Source organism: Molossus molossus, unplaced genomic scaffold (assembly GCF_014108415.1).
Source record: "Molossus molossus isolate mMolMol1 unplaced genomic scaffold, mMolMol1.p scaffold_m16_p_6, whole genome shotgun sequence".
Taxonomy (NCBI): Eukaryota; Metazoa; Chordata; class Mammalia; order Chiroptera; family Molossidae; genus Molossus; species Molossus molossus.
In genome coordinates, this window is record NW_023425399.1 from 36,425,096 (window position 1) to 36,446,511 (window position 21,416).

At 41.0% G+C, this 21,416-nt stretch overlaps 1 protein-coding gene across 4 annotated transcripts in view; it reads right to left on the reverse strand.

The window, feature by feature from the left end:
- Nucleotides 1-4,262: 4,262 nt before the first annotated feature.
- The window catches only part of TASP1 (taspase 1), a 318,727-nt gene continuing 301,573 nt past the window's right edge, over nucleotides 4,263-21,416 (reverse strand). For 3 of the 4 annotated variants that reach the window (XM_036244395.1, XM_036244399.1, XM_036244400.1), the window contains one exon: nucleotides 6,232-6,339. In XM_036244395.1, the coding sequence (XP_036100288.1) occupies nucleotides 6,247-6,339 (93 nt within the window). In that variant the 3' untranslated portion in view covers nucleotides 6,232-6,246. Of the gene's footprint in view, nucleotides 4,289-6,231; nucleotides 6,340-21,416 lie in introns of those variants that run through there. The other variant, XM_036244396.1, reaches the window with a different exon arrangement.

The following is a 21,416-nucleotide window of genomic DNA, read 5'->3' on the forward strand; positions in this document are numbered from 1 at the left end:
TGTTGGCAAGGGTGTGGAGAAAAGGGGACTCTAGCACATTGCTGGTGGGAATGCAGACTGGTTCAACCACTATGGAAACAATTTTGTGCTTCCTCAAAAAATTAAAAATGAATTTGCCATTCACTTCAAGGAATTTATCCTAAGAAGCTTGAAAACCCAATCAGAAAGAATACATGCATCCCTATGTTCATAGCATCGTTATTTACACTACCTAAGATCTGGAAACAACCCAAGTGTCCATCAGTAGATGAGTGGATAAAAAGCTGTGGTACATATACACAATGGAATACTATGCAGCTTATGAAAGAAAGATCTTACCCTTTGAGACGACATGGAGGGACCTGGAGAGAATTATGCTGAGTAAAATAAGCCAGTCAGAGAAAGATAAGTAGCACATGATCTCACTTATTTAGGAAACATCATGATAAAAAATAAGCTGTTGACCAAAATAGATCCAGAGTCATGGAAGTAGGTAGCAGACTAATGAAACTCAGAAGGATGGGGGTTGGGAGAGGTGGGAAGAGATAAACCAAATAACTTGTATGCATATATGCACAATCACTGGATACAGATATTAGGATACAGATAGAGGGGAGGAGGGGGTCAATGGGGAAAAAGAGGGGACATCTGTAATATTTTCAACAATAAAATAAATAAATAAGCTTAAAAAGATGTGATAGCCTCTGCTCCTGTGTTCCTGGGCACCTTGGGCCACCTTGCCCACTGGTAGAGGTCGCATGGAAAGACCATGTAGAGAGGGCATGTGCAGAGGGAGGGCTCTGGATCTGCATGGAGAAAGAAAGCAGCTCGGCCAGCCCAGCATCAGTCACTCCCTTGAGGAACGCAGCACACCAGTGACTACCAGCAAGGGCAGCAGATAAACAACTGAATGAGGGCAAGCCTATCTGATAGAATTGTGAGCAAATAAAACTGTTCTTTAAGCTTCTAAGGTTTAGGACCATTTGCTATACAGCAATAGACACATAAGAAAATAACCTCAAGAAGTTTGGTCTCAGTACCCAGAAGAATGGAATTACCATTAAGTAAATGAAGACTAGTTAACAGGTTTGTGGGAAAGACTTGGTGGGAGGGCTAAAATCTTACCACTTCTAAATGGAAAAGAACAATGTTTTTCTTAACATACTAGAAGATTTTCTATCTCTTAAGCATTACTGGATTTTCTAAGGCCAGGAAAAGCCATTTTAGGAGCAAATTTTTGGATCTACAACATAATAGTAACAGCAGAGGTTAAAGGAATTGTTTAGATTTTTTTCTTCCTAGCTTCTGAAACTCTTTTGATAATCAGTGGGATCCTCATGGCAGTTCAAGGCAGAGAAACCCTCATCTGGTTTTTCTGGCTTTGCCACTGTGGTTTCAGGGTTTTGGAGACTCCACCGCGTAAAGAAGAAACCACTGTGCTTGCTCTCCCTCCCGCGTTCCACAACGGGTCACGGAGAACCACCTTGGGCTTGGCTGATGGCTTCTGGAAGCTGAGTGCACAGCCTTGGAAGGAGGCCCTTCCTGTGGCCATACACTTCAGAGACAGAAGCATGTGGGAAAAGAAAAACTTCCTGGTCAATTTGGTCAGCCTGTGGGTCTCTGATGATAGACATCTGGGTTAATACCTTGTGAACTTGAACCCAAATTGAGTGTTTAGCGAAAGCAGTGTATTCTTAAGAATTCTTATTATCCCAGAACAAAGATTAATGTGAAAGGGTTACTTTTATGTTGCCAACCTCCCGTTCACTCGTTGCCACCTGTAGCTTGCTACATTCACCCACCCACACCTCCTTTCCCTTTGTAATCGGCTTTTGGAGAAGGTTTAGAATACAGCTAAAGTAAAACAAGTGAATCACATACACAGAAGCTCATTTCTTCTGGGTCAACCTTTCCTCAGGCCAGGGTTTCTGGGAGGGACGAGCTCCTTCTAATCCTGGTCCCTTTGTAGGCCCTCCAGCCTGCAGCTGAGCACTGCAGCCTACAGCTGGGCAGAGACACTGAGCTTCTGGCACAAAGGTGCGACTGTAGGGTTTTATGTCACAACACAGTTAATGAGAAATTGAGAAAGGCATAGGGAAGGGACCCCCAAAAAAGCTAATACAGGTGTATTAATAAGTCAACTACCACAGCAGGTAATTAAAGCTTAATTCCTGTGGAAAATCTATCAAAAACATTATGACACATGCCTCAGAATGACCCTGCTCAAGGAATAAGGGAGCGATATTTTTATACACCAACCTCTATCACTTGTGAGCTACTTCTGGGGAGCGCTGATTTTATGGTACTTTTGGCCTGTTGTGGCCAGAAAAAGTCATCAGGCACAGAGGTGTAGACATTAGCCTTCTTAAAAAATTATTTTATTGATTTGTTTTTGTTACAGATCTTTCTCCTTTTTCCCCCATTGATACCCTCCTTCCCATCCTCCCCACCTCTTCTCCAGCTTTGTTGTCAAACATTAGCCCGGCTGGTGTGGCTCAGTGGCTGATCGTGGACCCATGCACCAAGAGGTCGTGGGTTTGATTTCCGGTCAGGGAACAAGCCCAGGTTGTGGGCCAAATCCCCAGAAGGGGGCATGCAGGAGGAAGCCAATTGATGTTCTCTCTCATTGATGTTTCTATCTCTCTCTCCTTCTCCCTTCCTTTCTCTCTTAAAAAAAAATCAATAAAGGGGAAAAAAAGTTGTCTGGGTCCCTCTGAAAAAAAGACCCATAGGCAATGGCGATGTTCTGTTCTAGGACACCTGCCAAGCTGGTTCTCATTGGCTAAGACCTTCCCAGTCACTGTATGAATGCTGACTGTACAGTCAGGACTGTGATGGATTTTCACAAAAGTTTTAGGATAAAATATATGTATTCAACAGCATTAGTGGAACCAGCATTGTATGAAGAAGCAGTAAATGAGGCATTATATAACCCTACAGGTTTAGATATCTTTCCATTGATGCTATTAAATATAAACTGCAGGTTATATAACTCCATTTAAGGGTTCAATATAGCCCTATTTTTGTGTTAAAAACACACAGAAAATTGATGCATAAAGAATCAATAAGGATATAAGATAAATTGTAATTAATTGCTGTTTTTAGGGAAGTGGGGTTGCAAGTTCACTTTCATCTTTTTCTTATCTATTTGCTGATTTCTTATAAGTATGGATTACTTCACATAATAAGAGTGACCAGATTAAAAAATATTCCATACAATCTCAAGATTCAAGAACAATTCTAGCACTTTCCTAAACCTTCCCTTCTCCACTCCCCCCATTTCTCCTTCATACCCTCCCTCCAATGCTTCAAAACAGTGACCTTGCTTAGCTGCAGGAAGTGGGACACGTCACTACTCTCCCACATGGGAGAAAATGAAGAATTGGGCACAAAAGGCTTTGAGCAGCCAAGAGAGATGTCCCCATATCCATGAACTAAAAGTCTTCCATTTTGCTCACAGACTAGCATTTAGGACTTGTTTATGTATACTTTGCACAGAATTATAACATTGATATCTGAGTTCAAGTTCACATTTAGAAATGGCAGTTCAAAGATTAGACAGGGCCACCTGCTGGCATGGCTCAGTGGTTGAGCGCCCACCCATGCACCAAGAGGTCGCTGGTTCGATTCCCGGTCAGGGCACATGCCCAGGTTGTGGGCCCAATCCCCAGTGGGGGGCATGCAGGAGGCGTCCAATTGATATTCTCGCTCATCAATGTTTCTATCTCTCCCCCTCTCCCTTCCTCTTTCTCTAAAATCAATAAAGAAAAAAAGAAAAGAGAAGACGGCCTGCAGGGGCAGACACAGAGGAGGCGGGAGAAGTGGCTGAGCTGACAAGCGAGGGGCACCACTCTGGACAAGGTGCCACGTGCGGCCACTCCGGGTTCCTTCCCCCTCCTCACCGAGTCTGGAAGACATCAGTTTCCAAACCCAAAGCAAAATCACAGTGATGACCGTGAGGAATACAGAACAGACTTAATTATACTCAGGAGAACCAAGCATCCAATGTTCAGGACTCAGAAAGAAATAGAATATAGGCATGCAGTTAAGATCCTCCACATTTAAAGTGGGCATCTTAAAATACAGCCTCAGAATCTTGCTAGCATAAGCCAGACTAGGACATGAGGTTATTTTCTTATCTGCTTCTACCTTTTCTACTTTTGTGTGAAATGAAGTTGATTTTTTGCCAGTATCCTCTGGTTACAGTATCTGCTCATTCACAGCTGATTTTATAATGAAGGAACTTACACATTTTTGCCTCATGATTCTGAATATCACTTTTCTTCCTCTCCCTGGTTTCACAATATTCCTTAAATTAAAAAGAAAAGAAACTGGAGAATAAAGTCTTAACAAAATGTTATGGGGCCATGCTCCTTTATACTGACCAGTTTTTAAGCTCTTCATAAAAGGGGTTTTAACAAGCCCAAACTTTTAAATATGAATGGAATAGAGTCAAAGGAGATGAAAGACACGGCATTCCTGGTGAAATAGGTCAGATGATTTTCAGACTCCAAAGTGTCCTGATAGTTTTATGTGATCCAGTCCAGTTCCTGAAAAACCCTGCCAACAGGTAACAGGTCTTTGAAAGCTTTTGAAGCCAAAGGCTCCCCACCAGCCAGCCCATCTCTCACTAAGTTCTCAGCCTCATTAAGAATGAGAAACAGATACCACGGCACCAACCTGTCTAGAGAACACAGCGAGACAAATGTAATTGCCTGTACGAGGAATATAAGTCAGCGACTCCCAAATCATTCATATTTACACCCACTCCATTTTGGTTGTCTTTCCTTTATAATTTGGCCATACATCCATGTCAAGTGTATAATTTCATCTGGGGCTTTATCAGTTACCGCCCAGAGCCATGATTACATGGTGCAGGGCACCTCCTCCCCTGAGCAAGGCTATCTTTAGTATCTTCTTGATAGCCACTTCGTACATGGAAAATCAAAAGGAAAGTCTTGGTTTTCTTACGTGGCTCCAGAATCACTAAATATAACATTTAGAAGCAAGTTATCAACTGTAACCATTGAGTTTCCAACTGCCAGCACCATTTCCACAACGTTCGTGTTCCTTCCCTTTGTTATTTTTATCAAATTGGAACAAGAATTTTAAGGATTGCTATATTGACCATTCAATCACATATGAAGCTTTTACCTTGCTAGTGTGTACAAACATAAGACTGAATTTGGAACAACCAGAGTCACAGCAAGAAGGCTAACGGTATAATTTTTGGAAGAAGTAACTTTTTACAAACAAAATTTTAAAAAATGGCTCACCAACTCAGGATTCAAAAGATAATTTATTAGTTTGAGAAGAGGAGTCACACACTATACCCAGTAATATGCTTCTTTTATTTTTGTGCCTTTACCTTAAAAATATATTTAAACAAGGAACAAAGATAATATTGAATTTTCCCATAAATTTTGCTTTCTTATTTACAGCGTTACATTGTAAATAACATTCCATTATACACAAATTAAGGACTGTGCATTGCTGTATGTTTTTTTTTTTTACATATCCTTTCATAATACAGTACATACAGCTCGAAGCTATGCAATATTTAAATTTAGAAAGGCATGAGGGAGGAAGTACAAACTTTATCAATAAGACTACTTTTAAAAAGGTTCTGACCTTAATTCTCTGCTAGATTGTTTCACTGAAACCATTCTTTGTTAAAGAAAAATGCCCCATATGAGGGATGAGAATAACAGTTTAAGTTACTGTAGGGTTCACTTAAACTGGTTAACAAATAAAAACACTTTATTACTTATTATTCTTATTAAATGGAGCACTACCACTGTCAAATCATTTCAATAAACTGATTTACTCTTCAATTCAGACACATTACATCAACGACAGTTGGTACCTCTTTATGAAATAAAAAAAATGTTTCCTGCAACTTTAGGTTGACTTGTAAACAGTTAAAGCACACATTTTGTAAAGATGATTGACTCATTTCTGGTCTTAGGTTCCACAATACAGAGGAGCTTCTATTTCATCAAGGGAGAAGCAAGCACTCTCTCTCTCTCTCTCTCTTTCTCTCTCTCTTTCTCTCTCTCTCTCTCTCTCTCGCATTCGGTCCACCAGCCCACCAGCGGCCTGCAGGTCACTAAGCACTAACTGCAGTTGCACTAGTGTCCCCAGTGGGGCAAGAGGCTGCAGTAGGAATTATAAAATGAAGACGACAGAACATCCAACTTCAGTTAAAAACACAGGAAAGCTCAGGTTCTAAAATGCCTCCCAGGTGCTTCATGCTCTGCCTGAGGTTCAGTTCACTGGGCTCTCCAGGCGGCAAACCCCACCTTCGATTGCCACGGACTGTCCTGCCACGGCGCCGGGAGGGAGTCTGGAAATGTGAGTCTGCAGAGGGAGAGAGGAGAGTGTTAGAGATGCCAGCTGTGTCCCTCATGTGTGACAAAGGTGGAGGCAATGCCAGAGTCGGGGCTTCTTTGCTTCTGAGCATCCACAGGCTGTGATGACGGTGACCTCCGGGTGCCCAGAGATCCTTCCCGTTCCATCTCTCAGGGAATGTTGGCTGAGCATCTCTATGTGCTAAGCACAGCACTGGCAACTGGAGATACACAGTGAGCGAGACGGCCAAGGCCCTGACAGCACAAAACTTACACTTTAGTCACACTCAGAATGCTTTCATTGTTGACACTGTTAACAGATGTCCTCCATTCCCCCCGTCCTTTGCCCACCTCCACTCGGCCCCCAAGAACAGTAGTGGTTTTAATGCCAACTATAATGATCATATTCCAGTTCTATCAAAACTAATAATTTATATACATTTTGTCCTCTGAACATTCAGAGCAACTACAATTACCTGGCTCATGTTTACACTTCCAATTTATTGCTTAAAGGATCTGAAAAGCTTATAAAAATTTAGGTAATTCAACAACCACAAGTAAGTGAAGCAATGGTAAAGGACAAAAATGAGACCTTACAACGTAAGGTGAAGACTGGCACGAGGCTGGCAACTAGCCTGAGTGTGGACCTGCGCTAGAGGCAGACGGCTGCCTGCCTCCGCTTCCCTGCGGCCACGATGAGGTGGTTCACGTGGTGACCAGGATCACAACCAACCAAGTGCTCAGAAAACAGCCACTCCTGGCACCAAGGACAGGGAGCCATTTCTTTGTAGGGCTTCAGATATCGTCAGTGCCATGCACAGTGGATCGGCTATGCATCAATGAGCTTTGTAGGGCTGAGTGTTACAAACTACTCAGAGGAAGGAGGCTGGCCTTGAGTGGATGTCAGTACGCTGTTTCTCGAGCGGTTAGGAGGACGTCAGCCAGGAATTCCTTTTTTGATGGTCCTGCCTAATCCAGGGATAGATAACTGTCGGGAGTTCTTAAGAACAGAAGGGCTGCATACCCTGTCGGTAATCCTCCCTAATTCTGTTTCTCTAAACAAGCTTTTCCTGAGAACTGAAGTGAGGTGAGCTCAAGCCCTGGGTGGGGTTGTTACATGCAGCTGGTGAGGTGGCCAAGCTTTGGGTGGGTCTGACGTCCTCTCATGCAACCAAACACACATTAGATGGAATGACAGTAACATGTTTGGTTTTTAGTTGAGGGTGGGCACTATTCTTCAGTCTCACTATGCAAGCACTATTAGAGTAGCTGATATAAGTGAACAACTTGGAAACTTCTGGAGAACAGGTGCTTGGTTTTTGTGTGTACAAGGTAGAAAGCAACCTGTAACCTTCAGGGGTGAGTTCTGTTGACTTTGGGGTGGAGAGCTGGATGAGGCAATCTCTGTGGTATCTTCTGGTATCAGTGAGTTTATCCTCTAGGCTCATGCTCCTGGGAACTATGTCACAGAATCTGGCCTCATTGTCATGTCAGAGGGCCAAACTTGGGTCTCACTGCTTGGATATTCTACAGCTAAGAAGTCCACAGTAAGACAAATGCGAGCCTTCTGTTTCTTGTGACCTTCATCAATCTTGTGGGGGGAGTTAGAAGAGCATACTGTTTGGTTCTGCTGTCTAACAGCCCTTGTAACATTGGGCACAGAAAGCTCAAATCCCATAATCCCCAAGGCTCAGTGTTGATGGGGCCACTTTTACATTTTAGGACTCTATTAAGATGAGGTAAAAGAGAATTTTTTGCCCAGGAATCATTCACCAATTTTATTACGGGTTCTCCTAAACAAAAAAGATCCCTGAGAGAAGCCCTTCAGTCCATTTCATCCCTAATGTCACCCTTTTCGTTTTGTTTTGTTTTTATCCTCACCCGAGGATATTTTTCCATTTTTTTGTACAGATAGAGTGGGAGGGAGAGAGAGAGAGAGAGAGAGAAACATCGACGTGAAGGGACACATCGAGTGGCTGCCACCCGCACGACCAACCAGGGCCGGGGACAAACTGCAACCGAAGTATGTGCCCTTAGCAGGAACCGAACCCGGGTCTCTCCGGACCGCAGGCCAACACTCTAACCGCTGAGCCAAACTGGCCAGGGCCCTAATGTCACCCTTTTCAATCATGAACACAGGATGCAGCTAGGACAGGGGTCAGGAATAAAGCAGAACCTCTATAGAAAACAGTATGGTGATTCCTTAAAAATTAAAGAGAATTATCATATGATATAACACTTCCACCTCTGACTATATACCCAACACTAGTGAAAGCAGGGAATCAAAAATGTATTTATATGCCCATGTTCACAGCAGCATCATTCACAATAGCCAAAAGGTAGAAGCTACCCAGGTGTCCATCAATGTATGAAGAGATAAACAAAATGTGCCACATGCTTACAATGCAATATTATCCAACTTGATAAAGGAGTGACAATCAACACATGCTACAATATGGATACAATTTGAAGACATTATGCTAAATGAGTAAATGAAACAAAAGGACAAACATTGTATGATTCCACTTATACGAGGTACCTAGTAATCAAATTCAGAGACAGAAAGCAGAATGCCAGCAGCCAAGGTGGGTAGAGATGAGGAGTCATTGCTTAGTGGGTCCAGCCTTAGGGAAGATGAACCAGTTCTGGAGACAGATGCCTGAACAACAGTATGAACAGACTAAATGCCACTGAATTGTACACTCAGAAATGGTTAGAATGGCATTTATGTCTTGTACATTTTACCACAATTATTTTTTTGAGAGTGAGAGAGAGAGAGAGAGAGAGAGAGAGAGAGAAACACTGATGAGAGAGAGCAATTGATAACTTGCCTCCCAAACGCACCCTGCCCAGGGATTGAACCCTCAACCTAGGTACGTGCCCTAACTGGGAATCAAACCCATTCCTTTTGGTGTATGGGACAACGCTCCACTCAACTGAGCCACCCAGCCAGGGCTGTCACAAACTTTTTTTTTTAAAGTAAAAAGCAGAAATGACACTTTCCTACTTGGTGCAGAATAGTTCTACATAAGATGGCATTAAGAGGGTCAGCTGGGAATGAATCTATAATGCACACCCACTGGCGAAACACTGACATCATCAGGTCCTGTTAAAAAATATGTTGGAATTTTTCAATCAGGTTAGTTAAATTATATGTCCCTAAAAGAGAAGCTCACAGGAAAATCCATCCTCATGTTTCCCAAAGATCCAGGTACAATCCAGGCAACAGAGGGGCCAGAACACAAATTGTTAAAAGATCAAATAGTGACAACATGTCCAAGCAGATGGCCCACAACCTGACCAGAGGGAAGTCAGTCTTAAAGCAACTGATTTCCTGCTGACCACGGAAAAGATCCAGAACTAGAAGAAGAAATTCATGTCCCATGAACCAGAGGACTTGATAGAAACCTCTTGAGACTTATAAAAACACAGACGGCCAATCCTAACTTATCTCTAACACTTCCAACCTCCATTAAGTGTACAGTAGAAGAACATCTAATAAACTGAACTAAGTCGCAGAGTGTCAAAGACAGTTAGGGAGGAAAAGGAAAAAGAATGGAAAACTAAGACAGTGGTCTTGAGATATTAACAGTGTCTGGGCAAAAATACTTCAAAAATACAATGAGATTTGCCTGGCTGGTGTGGCTCAGTGGCTGAGCATCAACCCATGCACCAAGAGGTCACTGGTTTGATTCCCGGTCAGGGCACATGCCCAGGTTGTGGGCCCAATACCCAGTGAGAGCATTCAGGAGGCGGCCAATCGATGTTCTCTCTCATCAATGTTTCTATCTCTCTCTCCCTCTCTCTATAGAATCAATAAAGATAAAGAAAAAAAAATACATTGAGATTTGTGTACACTGAGCTGTTTACATAAGACAAAAATGTTCAACTAGACAAACTAGTTGTTAGATTAACTTCTCAAGATTACCCCTCCCTAAATCAAGGGGTATTTTATGATTACAAAACACATTGGCATAATCTTGGTTTTGAGAGGAATAAAATGGTCAACCATTTAAATCTTAATACTTCAGCGGTTTCATCCATCAACATGATCTTCTGACTCATCAAAAAATAAGTGACCTTGGTCTGAAAAAGTTTGAGCCTTTCTGCGGAGATGTCAATGGAACATCAAATTACATTATAAACAATGGAGGCTGTTTCACAGAATATTTTATATGAGTGTTTATCTCTAAAAGTTCTTTTAGAGAAGTGGGTTTGAATTCCTCCTGAGGCTAAAAGTAAACCACTTTCTACAATGAACGTGTATGTCAGCATTTAAAAGTGCAACAAATATTTTATGTTGTCTAAGTCCTGTGCAGACTCTAGGGTATCCTATAAACATAAAAACTTAAATGGTGTCGTTAAAACCATTTAAATAGCAATGTACTTTCATTGGAATTTACATGAAAACAATACATAAAAAGTAGCAGACTATCTATGATTTCAGGTCTCTAATATCCTTTTTGGTTCATTCTTAAGGAAACACTTCCTTGGTTGGATCCCTACCTAGTCTAGAAACTCATTTTAGTTCCTAGAACACTCATCTGAGCATGCAATGCAGCTGTCCTGATTTTAGTTTAAATTTTAGGTATCTATAATTAAAAGTCAGTGGGAGGCAGGAGCTTGCCTTACACACCTATGTATTCCTGGGAATTGTCACGGTGCTTGACACAAATGCTCACTGAGTGGATAAATGACAAAAATATATCTTCCAAGGCTATGTTTATGAACACACAAAGAATCTCAAGTGTTTTACCTAGTGTGACCAGTTTGGTTAAAAAGTCAATCAAACTAGTTTATTATAGTAAAGATTTTTTTTTTCTTTTTAAGAACTGTATTTCATTTTATTTTTTTCCATCACCATTTATTCCCTCTATGCTTTCTTCCACCTCTTCCCACACCCTCCCCCCACAATCACCACACTGCTGTCCAGGTCCATGAGTTCTCTTTTTTTGCTTAGTCCCTGAATCCCCCACAAAAACCCCCACCACCAGAGCTGTCTGCCTACTCTGTACCCAGGAGTTTGTCTCTAATTTGCTTGAACTACCAAGCAAAATAGTAAAAATTTTTAAATATATATTTTTTAAAGCATAGACTGACTGAATGGAAGAAGATATTCACAAATGATACATCTGACAAGGGGTTAATATCCTAAATTTATAAATATCTCATTCAACTCAACACCAAGAAAAACAATAATCTAAGTAAAAACGAGGCAGAGGTCCTCTTTTCCAAAGAGGACATACAAATAGCCAATAGACACATGAAAAGATGTTTAACCTCACTAATCATCAGAGAAATACAAATTAAAACCACAATGAAATATCATCTCATACCTGTCAAAATGTCTATCATCAATAAATCAACAACCAACAAATGTTGGCTAGGATGTGGAGAAAGGGAACCCTCATGCACTGTTAGTGGGAATGCAGATTGGTGCAGCCATTATAAAATGTCCTCAAAAAATTAAAAATGGCACAACCTTGTGACTCAGCAATTCTACTTCCAGGTACGTATCCAGAGAAACCCAAAACACTAACTCAAAAGGATATATGCACCCCTATGTTCATTGCAGCATTATTTATAATAGCCAACATATGGAAGCAACCAGGTGCCCATTAATAGACAACTGGATAACCTGGTTGGTATGGCTCAGTGGCTGAGCATCAACCCATGCACCAAAAGGTTGCTGGTTCGATCCCAGTCAGGGTACATGCCCAGTTGTGGGCCCAATCCCCGGGGGGCGGGGGGGGGGTGGTGGGACATGTAGGAGGCAGCCAATTGATGTTCTCTCTCATCGATGTTTCTATCTCTCTCTCTGTCTCCCTTCCTCTCTCTCTCAAATCAATAAAAAATTTTTTTTTAAAAAATAGAGGATAAAGGAACTGTGTTACATATATACAATGGAATATTATTCAGCCATAAAAAAGAACAAAATCTCACCCTGGTCGGTTTTGCTCAGTGGTTAGAGCGTCGGCCTGTGGTCCGGAGAGACCCGGGTTCAGTTCCCGCTAAGGGCATGTACCTCAGTTGCAGTTTGTCCCCGGCCCTGGTTGGGTTGTGTGGGTGGCAACCACTCGATGTGTCCCTTTCACGTCCATGTTTCTCTCTCTCTCTCTCTCCCTCCCTCCCACTCTATCTGAACAAAATATTGAAAAATGTCCTCGGGTGAGGATAAAAAAAAAAAAGAATGAAATCTTACCATTTGCAACAGCATGGATGGATCTAGAGGGTATTATGCTAAAAGAAATGTCAGACAGAGAAAGACAAATATCATATCATTCACTTATATGTGGGATATATTTTTTAATTTGTTTTTATTTTTACAGCTTTATTAAGATATAACTGACACATAACACATTATTTAATTGTTCTCTTTTTGTTGAATTTATTGAGTTGACACTGGTTAACAAAATTATACAGGTTTCCAGTGCACAATTCCACAACACATTATCTGTACACTGTATTGTGTGTTCACCACCCCAAGTCAAGTCTCTTTCCAAAGAACAAAATAAACAAAATTGAAACAGACTAACAGAGCCCTGGCCAGTTTGGCTCAGCGGTTAGAGCGTCGGCCTGCGGTCCGGAGAGACCCGGGTTCGGTTCCCGCTAAGGGCACGTACTTCGGTTGCAGTTTGTCCCCGGCCCTGGTTGGTCGTGCGGGTGGCAGCCACTCGATCACTCGATGTGTCCCTTCACGTCGATGTTTCTCTCTCTCTCTCTCCCTCCCACTCTATCTGTACAAAAAAAAAAAAAAAAAAGAAACAGACTAACAGATACAGAGAACAGACTGATAGACTGATGATTGCTAGAGGGGAGGGGACTTGCGGGGTTAGGTGAAAAAAGTGAAGGGATTAAGAACTACAATGGTAGTTACAAAATAGTCATGTGATGTAATATACAGCATAGGGAATATAATCAATGATATTGTAATAACTATGTATAGTGCCAAGAGGGTACTGGAAATATTGGGGGGGGGGCATTATGTGAAGTGTGTAACTGTCTGACTACTATGCTGTAAACCTGAAACGAATATAAAATAATATTGAATGTAAACTGTAATTGAAAAATAAAATTAGCCTGGCTGGTGTGGCTCAGTGGTTGAACATTGACCCATGCACCAAGAGGTCGCTGGTTTGATTCCTGGTCAGGGCACATGCCCAGGTTGTGGGCCAAATCCCCACTGGGGGGGCATGCAAGAGGCAGCCAGTCGATGTTCTCTCTCATCGATGTTTTTCTCTTCCTCTTCCTTCCTCTCTCTAAAATCAATAAAGAAAAAAGAAGTTTTTAAAAAGAAAAATAAAATTAAAAAAATTATAGACTAAATTTTTCCACTTTTCAAATGACTGCATTGTTAGAATGATGGAACTTTAGATTTCCTAGATGTTAACAGCTGCAAATCAATGGAACCCAGTGCCCTGGTAGTTATCATTCCTACTTTCTTGCTAATTCCCTGAGTGGCATAGGCAGATCCTTGAGGTTAAAACTCCATGGAGAAATTCCAATTTATAAATTAAACTGACTATTCAAAGCCAATATCCTTAGGGCTATATCTTTTTGTAAAACCAAATACATTGTATAATGACATATTTATCCTGAAGATTTCAAAATGAGAATGTTAAAAGAAAAAATTAATATAAAAATTATATAATTGCTTGATATTCTAATCACAGTCTAAGTAGGAGCTGAGACTTGCTCTCATTCATACTCATGTCTTTAAATCTTTTAAGACCACTTTAGTGACTGTTCTTTTGTGTTTTCTAGGGAAACTACAAGCACACAATTTAATTTTTAAATGTCTGAAAGCCTTTATTTAGTAGTTATATTTTCATTCATCTTACCATTCTCAGGAAAGTTGCTTGAGATCTGCCTGTAACACTCATGGAATTAGTAAGATTCTCTTAAACACATTTCTTTTAAACAAGTTATTATCCTCCTTTGGTGGGGTCAGGAAAATAAATTCTACACAGATACAGTCCAAAAAAAGCTTCTGGGTATATTTTATTCATTGGTTTCACAATTCTGAAGGTTTGGTTTTCTAGTTTTATTTTTTATTGTTTTGAAATATTTTAGGTTATTTTTTTAAATATGTTTTGATTTTTTAGAGAGAGAGGAAGGGAGAATGAGATAGAAACATTGATGTGAGAAACATCTACTGGCTGCCTCCTGTGTGCCCCCTACTGGAGATTAAGCCCACAACCTGAGAATGTGCCCTTACTGGGAATTGAACCAGGACCTCTCAGTCCATGGGATGATGCTCAATCCACTGAGCCACACCAGCCAGGTTCTTTTTAAAATTATTTTTACATTTTTATTCAGTTATAGTTGACATACAATCTTAGTTTCAGATGTGCAACATAGTAATTAGACATTGATATACCTTATAAAGTGATCACCCAAATAACTTTAGTACCCATCTGGCACCATATATACTTATTACAATATTATTGACTATATTCCCTATGCTGTATTTCACAACCCCATGGTTTTCTATTTTTTTTTTTAATAGAGAGAGCTTAGAGCAAGATGATACTGCAGTCAAAGCAATACATGCATTTAGAAATAGAACAGGACATTGGAAAAGCACTTCTGCATGGACAGACCTAAGAAATAACATTTCAAAATAAAGCAGAGGTGTTTTCATCAGTCGGTGGCTAAAAAAGTACATGTAACATACAATATATTATGTCTAATTTCAAAATTAATTCGCAGACGTAGTTTATAGAATTGGCTATGTGCATGGTTCAGAATAATAAGCCTCCAAAAGCAGCCAATTGCTTTCCTTCCTGTCGTTTTTTGTGATGTTAAGAAAAGAGTTTTGTTAAAAGAGAGATGGTCAGAGATTAGAGGAAGCATGGTTGGCGGGAGAGGGGGATGGAAAGAGAAGGTATGGCACCTTACTTCTTCATTCACATTAGCCGAAGCCAATTCTGTGTTAAAAAAGAGACAGTACAAAAGAGGTAGCAATAAAATAACTGTTAAGAACTACTCTTAAACTGCCAATGCAAAAGAATGCACATCTGGCTGGACTGATTTACTAGCTCTGCTTTGGATTACTAATCTGTAGGTTTACCAGTTTTAAATTAAACACAGTACCTGTAGGATGGCTTAGCATCTTTTGGATTCACACAAAATAAATATTGCTATCAGTTAATAAAGTTTGTTCAGGATCAATTTGACTACTTAGCAGAAAGTTCTCTGGTCAAAGATAATTGGGTGTTAGGATAGTGCAAAAGTTGGCTAGGGTTTCCATAACAAAATACCTCAGTCTGGGTGGCTTTAAATAAGAAAAATTTATTTTCTCACAGTTCTGGTATCAGCTTGGTTCCTTCTGAGGCCTCTCCCCTGACTTACAGACTGCCTTTTCTCTGTGCATGCACATTCCTGGTGTCTCTTCCTTTTCTTATAAGGGCATCGTTCTATTGGATTAGGGCCCCACTCTTAAAACCTCATTTATCTTAATCTCTTTAGAGGCCCATCTTCAAATACAGTCACATTGGAGGTTAGGACTTCAAGATACAAACTGGGGGGGGGGGAGGGGGGACAGTTCATTCCATAAGTAATCTTAAAATGATACAGAATGAAATCCAACAATGCCCCAGACGTTTTGGTCACCATTAGTCCTCTGAGCTGAAACCCTAGCTGTCTGCTCTGCCCGTCCTCTCCCTCTCCCTCTCCCTTGCTCCTGGTTGTTCAGCCACATGCCCCTGCCTACAGGCCATTACACGTGCTGTGCTCACACAGAAGGCTCTTCCATCCAATGTCCACCTGACCCTCTGGTTCACCTGTCAGATCTTCACACGAAAGCCACCTTCCAGGGGGGTTTACAGTCCACTCGCAGGAATTTCACCGCCCTCTCTCCCTCAGCATTTCCTATATCCTCACCGCTGTCGAACCATCCATCCATTTTATGTCTTTATCTTATTGGTTGCTTGTCTCCCCCAGATGCACAAAAGCTCCAAAAGGGCAGGGAGTTTGATCGGTTTGTTCATTGTTTTGCCTCGGTACCTAAAAGATGGCCTGGACCATGTTAGGGACTCAGTATATTTATTAAAGAATTTATTTTTTTAAATGAGGGCTGGGAAATGAAAGAGAACAGATTGCAAATTAGGCATTTTATGTCTTAATTTATTTTTTGATTATAGTTTACAAATTTGTTATACATTTTTGAAGAGATTTGTATAAATCAAGCAATCAAAATGATACTGAGGTTGTGGACCCTAAAACTCTGAAGAATAAAAAAGCCCACCTCTTTCCCACGACTGACACAGTCTGATCTGACACTTCATGTAGCCTACACCACTCACTGCACATGTCCTGTCCTGCTTCAGAGAGAGCTGGCTGGAGACAGAGCAGCCTGGACAGCGGTCAGCAGGCTGTGCGCCTGTGGTCTGCGTGCTGTGCTGCGGTAATGAAATTCTGACTAATTCAACACAAAGAGGAACATGGAAAACACCAGGGCAACCATGTTCGCACGGGCACTTTCCCTCTGGAAAGCAGGACTCCAGCTCAGTGAGCCGGTGCCTCCAGCTCAGTGTCACAGCGTTACCGTGAGCATGGGAAGGGCAGACATTCATTTTCTCTTCTGTAATTCTACCTTATTTTTCAAAGTGTTAAGTCCCAGGTAACAGGTTTTTTGTGTTTTTTTTTTTTTTTCTTTTCTTTTCTTTCTTTCTTTTTTTAAAATCTACAAACAGTGTCATATGAGCTTTCTTAGTATAATATGGAATAATGTATATGTTTTGCAGAAAGATACACTAACTGCGGGCTACGCTTATCTTCTGTACTCCTCACTGTGCTACTCGGGGCATGTGAACTGGGACTACGAGGTGGCACTGGGCTGCAGTGAATTCTTACCTGATGTCATGATACTCCCTCTCCTCTCTTTCACTGGCATGAACGTCACAGACCTTAAATGACCCACTCCAGAGAGAAGGGCAGGGGAAGTGTCCCTGTTTGGTTTTTATTGCTTTGTTTCTATTATAGGCTTTTTTTTTTCCTTAATGAGTTGAGTCAGGAGACACCCCCATCCCCGCCGCCCCATCCTTTTCCCAGAAGTTCCCTCCCATTGCTTTCAAGAGCTATCTTTTAACTTGTGAATAAGTATATTCTGAGCATTCATTGTGTACACATTAAACCTTGGAATGTAGTTTACTGCTCTAAAAATAGTTCAGTCTTCAGACTTCATCCGGAAAGCAGATGTACTCAACTAGCTGTCAGTTTCATATGAACCTGCTTAACACAGTTCAGAATAATGTGCGTATTTTATAGACTAAAACCCCACTTAACTATAGGTCAAGAGATTTGGTGCTCACTTCCTAAGCCTGTATGATGCTGGGCAAATCAGGGAAAGTCTTAGAGCTGTCGAATGAAGACTCTGGGTTAGATGGTCTCTAGAGTAGCCTCTCAATGTTTTAACTTTCTTTGATGCTGATTCATGTAGTTTTGTATACATAATATTGTTAATCAAAAAACAAGTATTTTACTTCTATTCCCTGAAAGTAATAAAATGGCCAGAGCAATTCGAAGATGTGATTCTTAAATTCAGCCTAACAAATCAGAAATATCAACAGAATGAGGAGTTAATACCATATGTTAGTCATTTCGCTGTATGTTGCCCTACCTTGTTTTCCACTGGCAAATTTGGGCAAAACACAAAGACAGCATTTTGGTAAATTTCATTATTAGTCCTGAAACAAGCTACAAAAAGGGAAAAGCTCTATTGTTCTCACATATAAATATCATGTCCAAGGAGCCTTAAAACAAGATTAAAATGCTGTCTGATGAGAACAGCATGTTGTTCCAGTCTCATGGCAACTTTTGTGACTTCTTTTACCATGCAAATGACACCACACTTCAGAGGCAACATCAGACAAGACTGCCCTCCTATTTTTAGCTTAAAAGCCCAGTGAAGGCATCCACATAAACATGGCAATCCCCACAGTACCTATTATACCACCACTCACATGGAGAACTAACATGAATATTCCATTTTACTAAAGGTGATAAAAGCTCTCCACTATTTAGTAAATATTTATTCTGCACTTACTATGAGGGAACGGAAAAATAACACACACATGGATCTCGCTCTGAAGGCAATTCATGTTTTTGTAGGATGCAGAAACTAGGTACTTGTGAAATCTTAATAAAAATACCAAATCCCTATATTTGCATAATGCTTTTGTTTCCATAGAGATTTTGCATCAAGATTTTCAAAACACCATGTCAGGTAGAGGATGTATATCATATATATTTTTCAGGTGAAAAAAAAGCAAGACTCAGCATGGTTATGTGGTTTGCTTACCATCACAGAGGAATCGGAAAAACTGAGGCTTGAATGAAAGCCTCAGGACGCCACATTTAGGGCTCTCCTTACCCCACAGAGCCTGAGCACGAGGACTCTAAATCTAGCTCTGTTGAGACACACACCTTTCACTGCAGGAGGCTCATGACTAAGTAGTTTTTCAGGGTGAAACAGACTTGCTCAGAAAAGCTATTACTACAAATTTTACCAACAAATTTCAGGATGATTCTGGGATGCAGAGAACTGGGCTTGAGCCTTAACTCTGCTGCTGATGGATTAGACAGTCTCTGGATTGGAAAGTCACTAGCTCTGTGAACTTTAGCATCTTTGTTTATATAAGTGAAAAATTTGACTCAATTATATTCAGGGTTATTTCTGATTCTAACATTCTATATAGTTCTGTTTTCCAAAGTCTCTCTAAATATTGTTTAAGTCTTCCCCGCCCCCCCAAAAAACCAACATGTCTAAATTTTCCTAGAATCAGGTTATAAATGTTTAATTAATTAATTTATTTTTTATCCTCACCCGAGGACATTTTTTCATTTTTTACTCAGATAGAGCAGGAAGGAGAGAGAGGAAGAGAGAGAAACATCGATGTGAAAGGGACACATCGAGTGGCCGCCACCCACACGACCCAACCAGGGCTGGGGACAAACTGCAGCCAAGGTACGCGCCCTTAGCAGGAACCGAACCCGGGTCTCTGTGGACCGCAGGCTGACGCTCTAACCGCTGAGCCAAACCGGCCAGGGCGAATCAGGTTATAAATGTTTAAATATTGTTTCTAAGAATTGATTAGAATCGAATTGGTTTTAGGACTTGGTAACATCTTCTCCTGAAACCCAGCTTAACAGCAGGATGGTGTTGTTAGAGGGTGGTAGGACCACCTACTGAGACCCACTACAACAGGGTCTTTGATGGTGGGGCCTAGCAGGCTGGATGTTCACCCCACTCCCACCCCTTGGATTTGTACCTCCATCATGCAGGAACACAGCCCGCCCCGAGCTGCGTGTTCACTAAGCAGGTGGGCAGGCAGGGAGAAGAGCTGGTAGGTATGCCACACAGATTATATGGAAATACATGGCTAATACCGTAATGTTAATGGTACATCCTGAGATTGCAAAGACCTTTTATACTCTTTATTCTTATTTCTAAAACGTTTTTCACTCTTCTTTTTCAAATACCCTCAGGAAAAATAGGTACTATTTTTATATCAGAAAGTGATTTAAAAAAGAATAAATCAGTATATGCCATTCAACATCTTCCATACAATCATAATTGTGTAAAAAAAAATACACACAGTTGCAGAAACAGAAGGGAATATACCAAAATGTTAACAGTAGTTAATGTGAGGGGACTCACTGCATTTCAGAAGGATTCATTCAGGGCCCAGATTGAAATTGTTTTCTGTCATTTTCCTGTATTTCCTTAGTTACATAGCAGAGTAATTTAGTGAGTATTTAATGCAGCAACATAATCTATTGAAAAATTACTCCATTTCCTTTTCTTACTGTTCTAGACCCATTTTGGAAGGCATGACTGTGCCCCAACACTACTCCCTGTTCTAGGTAAAAACAAATGAACAAAGTAACTATAAGTCCACACAGGGCCCAGCAACAGTACCTGATCAATTTGATCACCCTCTTCTCCTTGAAACACCTTCTTCCTTTTGTTTCCAGGGCCCCACATTCACTCACTTCTCCTTAACCCCTATGGCAAATCTCCTCCATTTCCTGAGAAGTTTCTCCTTACTTCCCCAACTTAGAGTGGACTTGGGTCTCTTTTCTCCTGCCTGTGTTCACTTTCTTGGTGATCTCACCCAGTCTCATAGTTTTAAATTTTTTAAATTAAAATTTTTTTTTTTTTTTTTATCCACACCCGAGGACATTTCTTGCATTTATCTTCAGATAGAGTGGGAGGGAGAGAGGGGGAAAGAGAGAGAGTGAAGCATTGATGTGAGAGAGACACATCGACTGGCCGCCACCCACATGACCCCAACCGGGGCCAGGGACAAACCGCAACCGAGATACATGCCCTTAGTGGGAACGGAACCCGGGACTCTCTGGTCTGCAGGTCAACGCTCTAACAGCTGAGCCAAACTGGCCAGGGCCAGGCTCGTAGTTTTAAAAAAGCATTGTTATGCTGAGACTCCCAAATTACATTCTTCAGTTTAGGCCTCTCCAGATGACTTAGAACATTGGGTTCTGGAACTGATTGCCCTGAATCTTAGCTCTACTTCTTTGTAGCTGTGTGAACTTATATAAGTAACTTAATATCTCAGATATTTCTTCTCTGAGGGTGGCTAATGGTGGCAGGAGGCACTGAGGAAGAGGGGAAGACTTAGCTGAGCACTACAGACCGAGGTGCAGCTGTCCCCAGGGCCTGCTCTGAGGCTGGGGTGTGCCCTCTGTTCTGTAAAGGGAGGCTCTGGGCCACTGTCTCATTGAAATACAGCCCAGTGGCCTCTTCTTAGAAAACCTGGTAGGAAAGTCTCAGCATCCTGAAGATTTGTACTGGGTGAAAATCCAAAATATCAGTTGCAGTCTTCTGTTTGGTAAGCTGCCAGATAACATGGATTTTACTACAGGTTGAAAAGAGCATCTTGTATTTAAAAAGAAATGAAACTATCATAAAGAGTGAAACTACTATTTGTGTAATGGACTATTTCCTGAGAATTTCAGTTGATCTGTCAGTAAAGAATTTTGAAGGGGTAAAAATAAAAACCACCAACACACTCTTTGAAGAAAATTCTCCTTGTCGAGACCATCTGCTCCTGACTTCTTGTT